This window comes from Lolium rigidum, chromosome 4, assembly GCF_022539505.1.
Source record: "Lolium rigidum isolate FL_2022 chromosome 4, APGP_CSIRO_Lrig_0.1, whole genome shotgun sequence".
Lineage (NCBI taxonomy): Eukaryota > Viridiplantae > Streptophyta > Magnoliopsida > Poales > Poaceae > Lolium > Lolium rigidum.
The window spans coordinates 20,493,813-20,510,293 of NC_061511.1; the positions used below are offsets into that span (position 1 = coordinate 20,493,813).

Below are 16,481 nucleotides of genomic sequence, written 5' to 3' on the forward strand. Positions count from 1 at the left end.
TCGCCGGTGGAAGTGGTGGCGAGGCGACCTCCTCCTTGACGCGGGCGCGGCGGCCTGACCCCATCGTCCGAGGAGCCGGAGCAGAGGACGCGCACCTCGCGTCGTCGCGGATGACGATGCCTCCGGACGGAGGCGCGGGCGCGGCCGAGCGCGTGCGCGCGACGGCAGACGACCCGGTGCGTGAGGTTCCGGACGCCGCGGTTCGTTCCGGCGCCCTCGTAGACTGCAGCACCATGTTCGCCGCCTGCGGGAAATAGACCGGCTCCCGTTGCCCGCGGTGGCGTGGCCGGAAGTCTTACTCGCGGAGCGTCTCGTCGACGTTGCGGCCGTACCACCAGGCACAACGGCCGACGTTGTTGAAGTGGCCGCCCGAGCGGTTGGCCGTCCGCGCGAGCTCGACGGCGCGCTCGTCTTCGAAGCACTGTGCCCAGTCCGGGCTGTCCAGAGCGTTCTTCGGCAGGCTCCTCTCCTCCGGCGTCATCTGGTTCCGCCGTTCCTTGGCGAGGGCCCACGTCTGCGGTCCTCGCGGCAGCGGCACAGCGAAGCCGCCGTTGGAGACGTGCTAGCCGTGCGACAACTTGTACTGTATTGGCACGGGGATGCGGTGCCAGTACAGCACGTCGGCCTCGTCGAACGATAGCTGCGTCGAGCGGAGCATGCCGCCGCCGCTGCCGCCTCGTTGTGCGCCATCGCGTCGGCGGGGTGCGTGTGGGTGGTTGAGGACGGCGGCGGCTAGGGTTGGACGGCGGGGAAAAGAGAGAAGCGCACGCCTGTGGGGTTTTATGGGAGGCGGCGGACGCGCATTGAAGACGCGTGGGTAAGGTAGGTTGACCTCGCGTGTCCAGTCGCCGCTCTCGCCGTTTTGGTTTCCTCCCGGGAGGCCATTAACACCGATGACCAACCTCCCCGCGTCGTTTCCGATGCAAACCGTCGCGTCGTTTCCGATGCGAATAAGGCGCCACCACCTGCGAAAAACGTCGTTCCGCGAGGCGTCGGCGCGCCCGATTTGCGCCCTTGGCGAAGGGGGCAGCACGGGGTTGCCGGCGATTCTATTGGGCTCCAAAATTGGCCGGCGCCGTTTGGGGCGCGCCGGTGCGAGCCCATTTTCGCTTCCGGCCCCAAATAGCTATCGGGACCGCCGGTGGAGATGCTCTAACCAAGCAAGCTCAAGAAGGACCAGAGCAGTTCATTGTTTCACACTCCAGCACTCCAAGATCACAACAGGTAACATCATTTTGCTCATTCACCCATACGAAAATAACCAGAGTTGTCATCAGAACAAAACACTTGCACATAAACCAATCTTGCAAATTGAACATGCAGGAATCAACCCTGCAACGGAACTTCCAGATTCATTCGTGCAAACGGAGTCATCAATGTAGGACAGCAACATCCCTACTGGGAACATGTTGCGTACATCTCGGATGATCAGCAGACGTTAAATCAATGAATAACCAGACCTCCTCCCTCGAAAATGGTGAATCTCCATGGCTCCTCGAGCATGTCCAAACATAACTGGAAGCTGCATAGAGATAAATGCGAAGTTTCAGACTTTCAGCGACTTGATAAGACTATATATGGTTGAAATGTCAGGATTGTGCTTAGTATGAATCGAGTCAAAGTTTTGATTGAAAAGTATAATTCTCAGGTCATATCTGACGTTTCTCCTACTATTTAATCTTTACAGGCACCTAACACCCCTTCCTCGTAGACATTGCACAACCAAAGAGTTTTGACAGTGAACTTTATGGCATATGATTGTCATATATTCAAAAATAATACCCGGGCTATAGAAGATTATGATAAAATATCAAACAGAATCAAGACAAGTTGTCTTGCAAAAGCATTAGGTACAGGTGTAACAGGAAGTCATGTAACTAGTTCTCGGTACAATTTTTTCCTTCCAGATCCTTCTTTACAGAAGAGTGATACATCCCTTATAAGAACAAAGAGTTAAATTGTCTTGCCCCGGTGTAATGAGAAGTGTTAAAAAACTTCAGATCGTCAGTCGCTTGGGTAATGAAGACATGAAAATAGATACTACAAGGTTGACGTTGAAGTTACACAGGAAAACATATATCTGAAATGGATGTATAAAATCAACTGGTACAACTGTGGCAAGTCAGGGTGGGCATCGGTTTTAACCGAAATTTCAGTTCGGTTTTTGCGGTTTTTGAACAAATTCGGTTTTCAAAAATGGTAACCGAAATTGGCATGAAAATTTAGGAAACCGAAGATTCGGTTAATCGACAAATTTGCTTAGGAAAACGCTTTTTGCCGGCGCACCAAATTTGCTTACTGCCGGCGCACCCCGCCGGTGTGAACGGGCCGGTGATAACGAGGTACTGCCGGCGCACCAGCTAGTTCGCCGGTGGTAAGACGAGTTATCCCCGGCGCACCTGCCTAGTGCGCCGGTAGTAAGTTATCCACGAAACCAAAAAAAAGCCGATCTAGATCTAGATCTAGATCTAGCTCGGGTTCGTTTTGCGTGTTAATGTGGGCCACCTTGCTGTCGTCGTTGCCGCACCGGTGTAGGAGTAGGAGGATGAGGATGAGAGGAGGAGGAGTAGGAGTAGGCCGGAGGTTGAGGTGGAGGTGGAGGAGGAGTAGGCCGGAGGTGCACATGGAGGAGGAGGAGTTGGCCAGAGGTGAAGGTTGAGGAGGAGGAGTTGGCCGGAGGTGGAGGAGGAGGAGGAGGAGCTGACGCCGGAGGAGGAGGAGGCCCGAGGTGGAGGAGGGATGTCACCGGAGGAGGAGAGATGTCACCGGAGGAGGAGGAGGAGGAGGCCATCGGTGAGTATTGCAAGGAGAAGAGCAGGAGGCAAAGAGAAGAAGGGGGAGAAGTGAGAAAGGAGAAGAGGGAGGAGGGACGGCTTGACTATATAGTCTGGGTTACCGCCGGCGCACCAAGTAGGGTGGTGCGCCGGGGGTAATTTTTTTCTTTTTTTCACCCAAATCTTAAATCTCAAAAAAGTCCTGTTTCTGTTTTCCAAATGACGAATCTATTTTTTCTCCAAACGGCCGTAGGTAATTTCGCGTAGATAGATTTTGATATAAAAAAGTTTTTCATCGGAGGTCGTATGCAACCAGAAAACCCGTTTTACCGAAAAATGACGCCATTTTGCATAATATATCGAAATTCATTTTTTCAAATTTTCATGAAAGCTAGATTACATAATACATGGGCAGTTCAAAGGATTTTATTTTTTGAATTTTCTATCATTTTCTTTTATTTTTTCGAAAACTGAAAAGGCGGGGTGGGGGGGGGGGGTGGAGAGAAAAATCTAGGCACCTTACCCCCGGCGCACCTCTGTGGTGGTGCGCTGGTGGTAAATTGTCTACCACCAGCGCACCACCATAGAGGTGCGCCGGGGGTAAGGTGCCCAGATTTTTTGCTTCCGGCCAGACCTCTTCGAATTTTATTCCCGGCGCACTGATTTTTTTTGTGCGCCGGCAGTATATGTTCTTCGCCGGCGCGGCCTAATATGGCTAGCCGGCGGTATTTGCCACCGGCGCGCGTCAATGATGGTGCGCCAGCACTATTCCGTGCAGCTATAGCCCTTTTCCTAGTAGTGAGCAGACTAACAATGATAACTTTGATCAAAGGAGGAGGAAGGAGAGTATTCTAGTGGTCTGTTTCCCTTTTAACTTTTCAGCACCGGAAATGGGAACTTCTACCATAGTTCCAGACCTTAATTGATGAGAACATCTCCAATTATTTGAGCATGTATGTGCAGATAGCAATATAAGCAGCAGGCATAGTGTAGAAAATTAACTATGGATGATTGCTAAATGCTACTACCTCCTTTGAAAATATAAGCCTTTTTAGAAATCTAATTTAACTTTCTAAAAAGGCATATATTTTGGAACGGAGGTAATAAGATGTTCCATTGACTGCATTGCATAGTACTAAGATTTACCATTAAAGTGAATCCAGACAGCAAGCCATCTCGCAAAACTGTATAGAAAATCTAGCACTCTTTTGTATTATACTAACTCCATCCCAAAACTTAAGGCTTATATTTTTTTAAAGTCAAATCTACGTTTAGATTTTGATTTGTTTAAAATTCTAGAAAATAGTACAAACTTTGGAAATTCATATCAAATCAGAAAAATACCAATAAGATATCAAACTGTTTAGAAAAATAATCTCTATCCATTAAAAATACAATATCAAATTTTAAATAAAAATGAAAATTTCATTATTTAGTATTTAATAATTATGACTTTTGTTTTATCCAAAATCCAAGAAAATACAACAAATACATTGTTTTAATAATTAGTAAAATCTATCAACAAATACGTTATTTTGTAGATACCATATGAAAATATATTTCATTATCTATCTAATGATATTTAATTTATATTTTACATGTTAATGATTTTTGGTAAAAACTTAGTCAAACTTGACATAGTTTGACTTTCTAAAATAATATAAGCCTTAAGCATTGGGATGGAGGTAGTAAGATTTATCCGGGACAGATGATGACCCCTGTACGTAAACTTGAACTCAAATATCTTTGTTCCATTTTAATAAAACCGTTAACAAAAGTGCAATAAAAATAGGTTCTGAAACCAGGCTGCCTACTTCGTAAGCCTGTGTATATTCCGAAATCACAATAGAGACACATATAGAGAGAAAACATATAGATGAAGGCTGCAAACTTCCTGCATGCAATTCTAAATAACAAAATATATAGTAGAAGCAATAGTCCCGGATCTTCTTACCTCTATTTGGTGTTGATACCCGTACATACAAAGTTAAAACCTGGAAAACAAATATAAAAAACCATTATTTAATCAGGGAGGACCTTTCAGAGGTAAATGGAAACATTCATTGACTTGGCTAGCAATCTTAAAAAAGGGAATTTATTTTGATAAATAAGACCATCTATTAAACTAACATGCAGTTTTTATCTCAATATCGTGAAGTTCCTGATATTTACTAATATAATATGATAAAGTATTCGGTTACTTCTGTGACAAATCTAATAGACAAAGCAGTCCGCGTTATAAATGCATATACATTGCATGTATACTAGATGCAAACGAGAGATCAGGAAATGAAGAATATTCAAGACACAAAACACATGAGGCTTCACTGAAGAAACAAACATTCACATATTAGTTTACATGACTATGAGCGGGATATGAATGATGGATTCGCAAAAAAAAAAGATATGAATGATAGCAAATTTAATCAAAATGGGGAGCATTGACGAGAATGGTTGTTTGGACGAGTAGAAACCAAAGAGCATTCACAAGAGTATAGATTCAGCAGTCAGAGAGTATGCACACTTGTAAGTTCAGAAGTACTCAGTGAATATATTGTGATTATTCATAATCTGTGATTCAGTTGAAATAAAATATATCCAGAAAAGTTATGGATAATGCTAGCCTTTTAAACACATAATAACAAACTGTAGAGATAGAAGCATGATGAGTGTCGAAAGTTAACTCACAGCCAAAACATGAACTCTTATGGATCTGAATTCTCTCCAGTGGTACGCCAAAGACATTTAAAATCTCCAAGATCGCGACAACCATCTCATCAATCTCTTGACATTTGATTTCAACTAATTCAAGATAATCAGATGCAACTGATTGTTCAATTGGACTGTATCTTCTTACTGATTTTTTGGGTACCTATAGCAAACAGATACTTTAGAAATATATCTATTATTGATAGAGAATTTAATAACACATAGCTATGCATCTACAAAAATATATTACCACCACTGGAAGTTGAAGAGAAAGCTTCTCTAGAATTGGCGAGTGTTGGAGAAACCAAATTAATGCACTGAGGTCATCAGTCGCAAACCATTCATCCAGAACCAAAGTCTTTAACTTGCTAAATGTAGGGCACCACTTTATGTCCCTTTTGAAAACAATCTACGAAAGAAGGGAGTAATGTCAGATAAGAAATATGCTACAGAGTATCATATTATAACGACTATATATGGTTTGTAGAGATTTAAAAGGCAAGAGTGATCATATGTAATGCAAAAAAGATCTATAAATTCTATTTTCTCCATATGTACATCTCATTTACAAAAACATATCCTTATATTCATCAGCCTGGATAAGCAGCCAAAGTTAGTATCACTCAACAATTATGATCAATCATATATAGTTTTCAAAGTTGGATATCCCAGAAGAAGTATAAAGCACTCTTTGAGTCATAGCATAGCATAACCATCATAAATGGATGTCATGCAGGTAAATGTACAGCTCACATGTGAAGTCATAAATTTAATTACATTGTAAAGATGGACAAGTTTACTGCACAATTAACTGTTGGGTAGGAACATCATGAGAAGTCAAGAGAAAGCAGTTGCAAAACATACCACATCAGGTTCAGATGATAACTCCAAGGATGTAGCTTGCAATAAACCTTGAAGGATCACAGAGTGCCCACGGTAATCATCAGAATCATAATAGTATCGACAGCCCTCACACAGATGATCATCACAACCACCAGGTTCACCCTCCTCGCAACGATCACAAGATTCACACCCAAGCCTGACGATTGCAGTTACCAAGGATGGCATGCTTTCAAGCAATGGAGTCCTACCCGGAATATAGTCCAGTTCCAACGAAACAAGATTGGGTAAAGATAATCGGGTCCGGTGATTATCATAAAACATGCAGGAACTCATCCGCAGATGTTTCAAAGATGACGATGACATTTTATCAGAATTTACAAAACAACCCTCCATTTTAAGATCAACTAGCAATGGACAACCCGAAAAATCAAGAACTCTTTCGTTGGTAGTTACACCGTCAAGCTCTAACACTGTGAGGTGCTGGGAGAAGAGAGGTGTGTCAGGTAGCCAAAAAAGGTCGTCGAATCCAATACAGAACCTGAGTACCCTGACTTGGAGGCGCAAAGCACGACTGATCCAGCCGCTCACGGTACGCTCGTTGGCGGCCAGGAACACATCAGAATACACCTCGGTCTCGACGAGAAGAAAATTGCATGACTCTAGAGGCGCTCCGTGGCGACGTAGCAGAAGCAGGCGGTCCACGAACTGGTTGAACCTGTCCGCGCTCCTAAACCCGTCGAAAGTGGTAAAGCTGATGGCCGGAGCAGACCTCCAGAGGTGGCGCCAGCGCTGGCCGAACACGCACGTCCGCACCGCATCATGTGCTGGCATGAGCGACAGCAAGTGGTGGAGAACGCCCTCCGGGAGGTCGCTGATGCGATCCACCTCGCTCTCCGCAGGTGTCTCTTGCTCGTTCCTGGGCCGCTTGTGAGGGGGCATTTCGTCGAACGGGCGGCGTGCGTCCATGCTGTGGGGCACCAAAAGTAGAGCGCTGAGAGAGAGAAACCGCCGCGAGTGGAACGGAAGAAAAAGGGAAGGAAAAGAGAAACCCGCCGTCACCTGCGTCACCGTCTTGGTCCCCGCCGCTCCGCTCGCCGCGGAGGTGGAAGAAGGCTCACTGGCCTAGGTTTCTAGGTGCTCGATCCGAATCGGGTAGTGTTGTTTCCGTCCCCATGAAGACCGTGGTCCGATTCGAAAATTACTCAAGCATAGTAAAAGCGATATAGGCCCAACATAATCGAAGCCCACGAACGCAAACCCGTCCAACCTAAAAAAAACGACATCATCCAAATGCTTTTTTAGGGAAAATAGCTATGAGCCAACATAAATTACATTATTTACAATTTTATCAAGAAGAAAACCATGAGCCTAATGGATTACGGCGGATTCCAGGTACGTGGATGAGCACGAGCCACACAGCAACGTATCTAGGTTCGGGACCCTCATGTGGAGGTAATACACCTACTCTTGCTAGATTTGTATACGAGATATAGGAGTTACAATGGTGCTCTTTGAGTTGTGGCCGACTGATGGAGGTAGAAGATGACTTAGCTCCCTCCATCCAACTATGGGTGTGTTTGCTAACCCGGGCCAACCCAGAAAATCTGTCCTTATCCCACTTTTACCATCTGAGATAGTGTTTGTTAGGTCGGGTGGTGGTGCAGAGCTAAGCCCACCTCATACAAAAAAAGGGCTCTCAGCCTGGCCAGAGCTTCACAACCCATCTTGGCTGAGTCCATCCCGCAACTCCTCTCGGGAAGCCCGCACGGCACCCCTGACCCAGCCCGGCTCTTCATTTTCCCCAGCAATCGCTCCCGCACGCTCCCAACCTCTCCTCCTCCTCCCACGACAGCTCCCGCGTGCCCTCCTCCCATGGCCTCTAGCCGCCGCCGTCCCTCCCCTCCCATGGCCGCCGGCTGCAGCCGCCCCTCCCATGGCCACCAGCCTCCGCCTCCCCACCCCTAGATGTCGCCCCTCCCCTGGCCTCGCGACTCCGTCCCCTGGCCTCCTGACTCCGCCCCTCCCCTGGTCGCGCTCTTCCTCTCCCATGGAGGTCGGCCACAGCCGCCTCTCCCCTGGCCGGCGACAGCCGCCACCCCGCCCCTGGATACCACCCTTGCCCTGGTCGCCTGATGCCACCCCTGGCCTCCGGACTAGCCGACTCCACCCCTCCCCTGGCCTCCCGACTCCTCCCCTCCCCTGGCCACCCGACTCCGCCCCTCCCCTGGCCGCCGGCCACCACCGCCCCCGCCCACCACCAGCACCTCCGGCGAGCCACGGCCGGCTGCTGCTACTCGAACTTGCAGATCGAGCTGAAGGACCCGATGGATTTTGGTTACTCTGTTTGAGGGCCTGTTTGCAAAAAAGTTGCACCTTTTTGCAGAAATAACTACTACAAAATAATGGTTTAGTGCGTATTTTATAAAATACTGAATTAATGTGTATTTTATATTTAGATATAGTTTAAATTTTGTTCAAGTATTGAATTAGTGCAAAAATCAATTGAGGTGGTATCCTCACTATCTCATCTCATACATGTGCTACCAAACAACATCTCATCTCAGCTCATACATGTGCCACCAAACAACATCTCATCTCAGCTCAACTTAGCTAAGGTCATCATGTATGAGAAGAGATAGTTATTCTCGGTTGACCCGGTCTACCAAACACACCATATATGTATGGTGTGTGATATGATCGATACCCCCTGGAGGGGTACTACTAGGCCTTATATATGGCCTCTACTTTACACAGGGGAAACCCTAACGGTAACATGGAGCGTCGGCTTCTCCGGCTGGAGGCACTCCTTCCCGAGGCCTAGCGGGGCCCGTAGAGTGTGTTGTCTTGTCTCCTGGTACTTCTCGAGGCCAAGCCACAACCGGCCTAGGTACTTCCTCAGCCGGCCAGGGCCACGGCTCAGCTGGCTGGCTGATAGCGGTTGACGGGCTTCATGATTCCTCAGCAACTACGCCAAAAAAATCTTGATACGTTGGGACTCCAAGTGCAGAGTGTTGTATCAAGGAAGAGTCTTTCCCGCAAAGGTGACTCAAGGGTTTGTATCAAACTCTCAGGGAACGGAATGAAAAAGTATTCTCTTCTCTTTTCTTCAAGCAATCCTGCAAGTAAAATAAATGCCTTGTATCCCCAACTCCACTGTGTGGTTGTCAAGCACAAGGTTTCGCGTAAGTAAATAACACAAGTAGTAATAAAACAAGTAGAAACCAAACTAGATAAAATAACTAAGTAAAAACTGTAAAAGAGATTGATTGTTTTTGGTGTTTTGGATGCAAATAAAAAAGATAAATGTTTTTGTATTTTTGGAATAAAATAGTGGAGGAAATAGAAAGCAATGTAAATGCAATATAAAGGTGTTTCTTATGATAAAAAGTGGACTAGGGTTCATGGGTTAACTTGACTATATGAAGATACAAATAATATTATACGTAAGATCAGAATTATTATGGGCATCACGTCCTAACATAGATATGATGCAACACACTTCTCTTATGCTCCACAAGAATGAAACTTCATCAATCTTGTATTAAGAATTAACAGAGCATAGCAATAAGTACTTTGACATGAAATTTGAATATCAAATATGCTACCTTGAACAAACAAGATCATCATTAATGTCACATGATGAACATAGCACATGCATTCACTTTATCCCTAGTGAGGTAGCAGAAGAACGACAAAGTCATAATAGCTCTTGAACATATTGTCACTATCCAATTACTAAAACCTTCTACTCCATCTAACACACACACATCACCCCATACACGCTCTTGCATAGATGTTGGACCAGAACATAAGCTTAAGAACATGGTATATAATATGCATCTATCAATACATCTCACAAATATAATAAGATCAGATCTCATATAACAATATCATAGAACAAGGATCCACCACATAGGTACTACAAATATGGCCATAATCATGATAGACAGCTCATATATCACTATGTACTATGAAGAACATGAGAGAAATAGATCAAGTTACAGCAACAAACCCGTATTCCAGAGGTGGACTACTCCCTCTTGATCATGGTGATGATGATGCAGACGTTGGAGAAGGTGGAGACCCCTCGGCGGTGATCCCGGTGGAGTTTCCCCCCTCCAATCTTCTCTGCAGCAGCCTCCGTTTTGGTGTTTCTGTCTTTCAGCGGCGCTCTCCTCCCGAGAAATCTTCGGAGCCATATATATATAGGGATTTTTAGGGCAAAACAAGTTGGTTCGCGAAAGAATTAGGGAAAACGGATGGTTGAGGGCTGAACGGAGGTGGGTGGCGCATCCAGAAGTCTGGCCGCGCCACCTGGCCTCGTTTGGCCCTCGGGCCTCTCCAGGTGTGCTCCAAAAGTCCATTGTGTTCCTCCCGGGTGAAAAAATGATGCTCCAAAAATCGCAGGTCAATTTGACTCTGTATAGGTCCCTGAAAGTGAAAAATACGTGAAACAGGTTTTCTGTTCCGTAGGGTTACAAACAAAATACAGGGAATCATTGGTAAATCCCCATAAATCAATGTAAAACATGGTATTATCATCATATATGTTGAAAATATGTGGGAATTCAATATGATAAAGGACAAAGTTTATGTATGCATTTTACATGCATCACAGGCACACAATAATCACCTCGCCTTTGGTATACCGAGGGTCACCCCCAGACATTAGCCCCTGAAGCTGTTGAGGTCCTACGTGCCGAAGTGCATTGGCAGGTTGATGCGTGTAGTTGACACGTCCGTTGGGAACCCCAAGAGGAAGGTGTGATGCGCACAGCGGCAAGTTTCCCTCAGTAAGAAACCAAGGTTTAATCGAACCAGTAGGAGTCAAGAAGCACGTTGAAGGTTGATGGCGGCGGGATGTAGTGCGGCGCAACACCGGAGATTCGGCGCCAACGTGGAACCTGCACAACACAACCAAAGTACTTTGCCCCAACGAAACAGTGAGGTTGTCAATCTCACCGACTTGTTGTAACAAAGGATTAACCGTATTGTGTGGAAGATGATTGTTTGCGAGAAAACGAGTAAAACAAGTATTGCAGTAGATTGTATGCGATGTAAAGAATAGGACCAGGGTCCACAGTTCACTAGAGGTGTCTCTCCCATAAGATAAAAGCATGTTGGGTGAACAAATTACAGTCGGGCAATTGACAAATAGAGAGGGCATAACAATGCACATACATGTCATGATAAATATAGTGAGATTTAATTGGGCATTACGACAAAGTACATAGACCGCTATCCAAGCATGCATCTATGCCTAAAAAGTCCACCTTCGGGTTATCATCCGAACCCCTTCCAGGTATTAAGTTGCAAAACAACGAGACAATTGCATTAAGTATGGTGCGTAATGTAATCAACAACTACATCCTTAGACATAGCATCAATGTTTTATCCCTAGTGGCAACAGGCACATCCACAACCTTAGAACTTTCATGTCATCGTCCTGCATTCAATGGAGGCATGAACCCACTATCGAGCATAAATACTCCCTCTTGGAGTTAAGAGCAAAAACTTGGCCGAGCCTCTACTAATAACGGAGAGCATGCAAGATCATAAACAACACATAGGTAATAACTTGATAATTAACATAACATAGTATTCTCTATCCATCGGATCCCGACAAACACAACATATAGTATTACGGATAGATGATCTTGATCATGTTAGGCAGCTCACAAGATCCAACAATGAAGCACAATGAGGAGAAGACAACCATCTAGCTACTGCTATGGACCCATAGTCCAGGGGTGAACTACTCACTCATCACTCCGGAGGCGACCATGGCGGTGAAGAGTCCTCCGGGAGATGAATCCCCTCTCCGGCGAGGTGCCGGAGGAGATCTCCGTAATCCCCCGAGATGGGATTGGCGGCGGCGGCGTCTCAGTGAGGTTTTCCGTATCGTGGCTCTCGGTACTGGGGGTTTCGCGACGGAGGCTATTTGTAGGCGGAAGGGCAGGTAAAGAGGCGGCACGAGGGGCCCACACCATAGGTCGGCGCGGCCGGGCTCGGGCCGCGCCGCCTGGTGTTTCGCCACCTCGTGGCCCCACTTCGACTCTCCTTCGGTCTTCCGGAAGCTTCGTGGCAAAATAGGACCCTGGGCGTTGATTTCGTCCAATTCCGAGAATATTTCGTTACTAGGATTTCTGAAACCAAAAACAGCAGAAAACAGCAACCGGCTCTTCGGCATCTTGTTAATAGGTTAGTTCCAGAAAATGCATAAATACGACATATAATGTGCATAAAACATGTAGATATCATCAATAATATGGCATGGAACATAAGAAATTATCGATACGTCGGAGATGTATCAGCATCCCCAAGCTTAGTTCTGCTCGTCCCGAGCAGGTAAAACGATAACAAAGATAATTTCTGAAGTGACATGCCATCATAACCTTGATCATACTATTTGTAAACATATGTAATGAATGCAGCGATCAAAACAATGGTAATGACATGAGTAAACAAGTGAATCATAAAGCAAAGACTTTTCATGAATAGTACTTCAAGACAAGCATCAATAAGTCTTGCATAAGAGTTAACTCATAAAGCAATAAATCAAAGTAAAGGTATTGAAGCAACACAAAGGAAGATTAAGTTTCAGCGGTTGCTTTCAACTTGTAACATGTATATCTCATGGATAATTGTCAACATAGAGTAATATAATAAGTGCAATATGCAAGTATGTAGGAATCAATGCATAGTTCACACAAGTGTTTGCTTCTTGAGGTGGAGAGAAATAGGTGAACTGACTCAACATAAAAGTAAAAGAATAGTCCTTCAAAGAGGAAAGCATCGATTGCTATATTTGTGCTAGAGCTTTTATTTTGAAAACATGAAACAATTTTGTCAACGGTAGTAATAAAGCATATGAGTTATGTAAATTATATCTTACAAGTTGCAAGCCTCATGCATAGTATACTAATAGTGCCCGCACCTTGTCCTAATTAGCTTGGACTACTGGATCATTGCAATACACATGTTTTAACCAAGTGTCACGATAGGGTACCTCCATGCCGCCCGTACAAAGGTCTAAGGAGAAAGCTCGCATTTTGGATTTCTCGCTTTTGATTATTCTCAACTTAGACATCCATACCGGGACAACATGGACAACAGATAATGGACTCCTCTTTAATGCATAAGCATGTGGCAACAATTATTATTCTCATATGAGATTGAAGATATATGTCCAAAACTGAAACTTCCACCATGAATCATGGCTTTAGTTAGCGGCCCAATGTTCTTCTCTAACAATATGCATGCTCCAACCATTAAGGTGGTAGATCTCTCTTACTTCGGACAAGACGGACATGCATAGCAACTCACATGATATTCAACAAAGAATAGTTGATGGCGTCCCCTGAAACATGGTTATCGCACAACAAGCAACTTAATAAGAGATAAAGTGCATAAGTACATATTCAATACCACAATAGTTTTTAAGCTATTTGTCCCATGAGCTATATATTGTAAAGGCGAATGATGGAATTTTAAAGGTAGCACTCAAGCAATTTACTTTGGAATGGCGGAGAAATACTATGTAGTAGGTAGGTATGGTGGACACAAATGGCATAGTGGTTGGCTCAAGGATTTTGGATGCATGAGAAGTATTCCCTCTCGATACAAGGTTTAGGCTAGCAAGGTTATTTGAAACAAACACAAGGATGAACGGTGCAGCAAAACTCACATAAAAGACATATTGTAAACATTATAAGACTCTACACTGTCTCCCTTGTTGTTCAAAACTCAATACTAGATATTATCTAGACTTTAGAGAGACCAAATATGCAAACCAAATTAGCAAGCTCTAGGTGTTTCTTCATTAATGGGTGCAAAGTATATGATGCAAGAGCTTAAACATGAGCACAACAATTGCCAAGTATCAAATTATTCAAGACATTTTATCAATTACCACATGTAGCATTTCCCGATTCCAACCATATAACAATTTAACGAAGAAGAAACTTCGCCATGAATACTATGAGTAAAGCCTAAGGACATACTTGTCCATATGCAACAGCGGAGCGTGTCTCTCTCCCATACAGTGAATGCTAGGATCCATTTTATTCAAACAAAAACAAAAACAAAAACAAACCGACGCTCCAAGCAAAGTACATAAGATGTGGCCGAATAAAAATATAGTTTCAGGGAAGGAACCTGATAATGTTGTCGATGAAGAAGGGGATGCCTTGGGCATCCCCAAGCTTAGACGCTTGAGTCTTCTTAAAATATGCAGGGGTGAACCACCGGGGCATCCCCAAGCTTAGAGCTTTCACTCTCCTTGATCATATTGCATCATACTCCTCTCTTGATCCTTGAAAACTTCCTCCACACCAAACTCGAAACAACTCATTAGAGGGTTGGTGGACAATAAAAATTAACATGTTCAGAGGTGACACAACCATTCTTAACACTTCTGGACATTGCATAAAGCTACTGGACATTAATGGATCAAAGAAATTCATCCAACATAGCAAAAGAGGCAATGCGAAATAAAAGGCAGAATCTGTCAAAACAGAACAGTCCGTAAAGATGGATTTTATTGAGGCACCAGACTTGCTCAAATGAAAATGCTCAAATTGAATGAAAGTTGCGTACATATCTGAGGATCACGCACGTAAATTGGCTTAATTTTCTGAGCTACCTACAGGGAGGAAGGTCGAAATTCGTGACAGCAAAGAAATCTGAAACTGCGCAGTAATCCAAATCTAGTATGAACTTTACTATCAAAGACTTTACTTGGCACAACAAAACACAAAACTAAGATAAGGAGAGGTTGCTACAGTAGTAAACAACTTCCAAGACTCAAATATAAAACAAAAATACTGTAGTAAAAACATGGTTTGTCTCCCATAAGCGCTTTTCTTTAACGCCTTTCAGCTAGGCGCAGAAAGTGTATATCAAGTAACATCAAGAGATGAAGCATCAACATCATAATTTGTTCTAATAATAGAATCATAAGGTAACTTCATTCTCTTTCTATGGAAGTGTTCCATACCTTTCTTGAGCGGAAATTGATATTTAATATTACCTTCCTTCATATCAATAGTAGCACCAACGGTTCGAAGAAAAGGTCTTCCCAATATAATGGGGCAAGATGCATTGCATTCAATATCCAAGACAACAAAATCAACGGGGACAAGGTTATTGTTAACCATAATATGAACATTATCAACTCTCCCCAAAGGTTTCTTTTTAGCATTATCAGCGAGATTAACATCCAAATAACAATTTTTCAATGGTGGCAAGTCAAGCATATCATAGACTTTTTAGGCATAACAGAAATACTTGCACCAAGATCACATAAAGCATTACAATCAAAATCATTGACCCTCATTTTAATGATGGGCTCCCAACCATCCTCTAGCTTTCTAGGAATAGAAGTTTCAAGTTTTAGTTTCTCTTCTCTAGCTTTTATGAGAGCATTTGTAATATGTTTTGTGAAAGCCAAGTTTACAGCGCTAGCGTTGGGACTCTTAGCAAGTTTTTGTAAGAACTTTATAACTTCAGAGATGTGGAAATCATCAAAATCTAAATCATTATGAGCTACAGCAATGGGATCATCATCCCCAAGGTTGGAAAAAATTTCAGCAGTTTTATCACAAGCGATTTCAGCAGTTTTAGCAGCTTCGAGTAATTTTGCGCGCTTTGCACTAGGAGTAGAAACATTGCCAACACCAATTATTTTACCATTAATAGTAGGAGGTGCAGCAACATGTGAATCATTAGCATTGCTAGTGGTGGTAATAGTCCAAACTTTAGCTACATTTTTCTCTTTTAGCTAGTTTTTCATTTTCTTCTCTATCCCACCTAGCACGCAGTTCAGCCATTAATCTTATATTCTCATTAATTCTAACTTGGATGGCATTTGCTGTAGTAACAATTTTATTTTCAATATCCCTATTAGGCATAACTTTCGATTTCAAAAGATCAACATCGAGAGGCAAGACTATCAACCTTAGAAGCGAGAATATCAATTTTATTGAGCTTTTCCTCAACAGATTTGTTAAAGGCAGTTTGTGTACTAATAAATTCTTTAAGCATAGCTTCAAGTCCAGGGGGTGTGTTCCTATTATTATTGTAAGAATTCCCATAAGAATTAGCATAACCGTTACCATTATTATAAGGATATGGCCTATAGTTATTACTAGAATT

The 16,481-nt window shown here is 43.7% G+C and overlaps 1 protein-coding gene across 1 annotated transcript; it reads right to left on the minus strand.

Moving 5' to 3' along the window:
- Positions 1-1,373: 1,373 nt before the first annotated feature.
- Positions 1,374-7,292, minus strand: LOC124646746 (F-box/LRR-repeat protein At3g59200-like). The gene is made up of 4 exons (XM_047186819.1): positions 6,348-7,292; positions 5,734-5,892; positions 5,463-5,646; positions 1,374-1,522 (listed from the first exon to the last, which is right to left on the minus strand). Exons 1-4 carry the CDS (start codon positions 7,290-7,292, stop codon positions 1,374-1,376), a joined length of 1,437 nt encoding a protein of 478 aa, XP_047042775.1.
- Between the last annotated feature and the right edge of the window lie 9,189 nt (positions 7,293-16,481).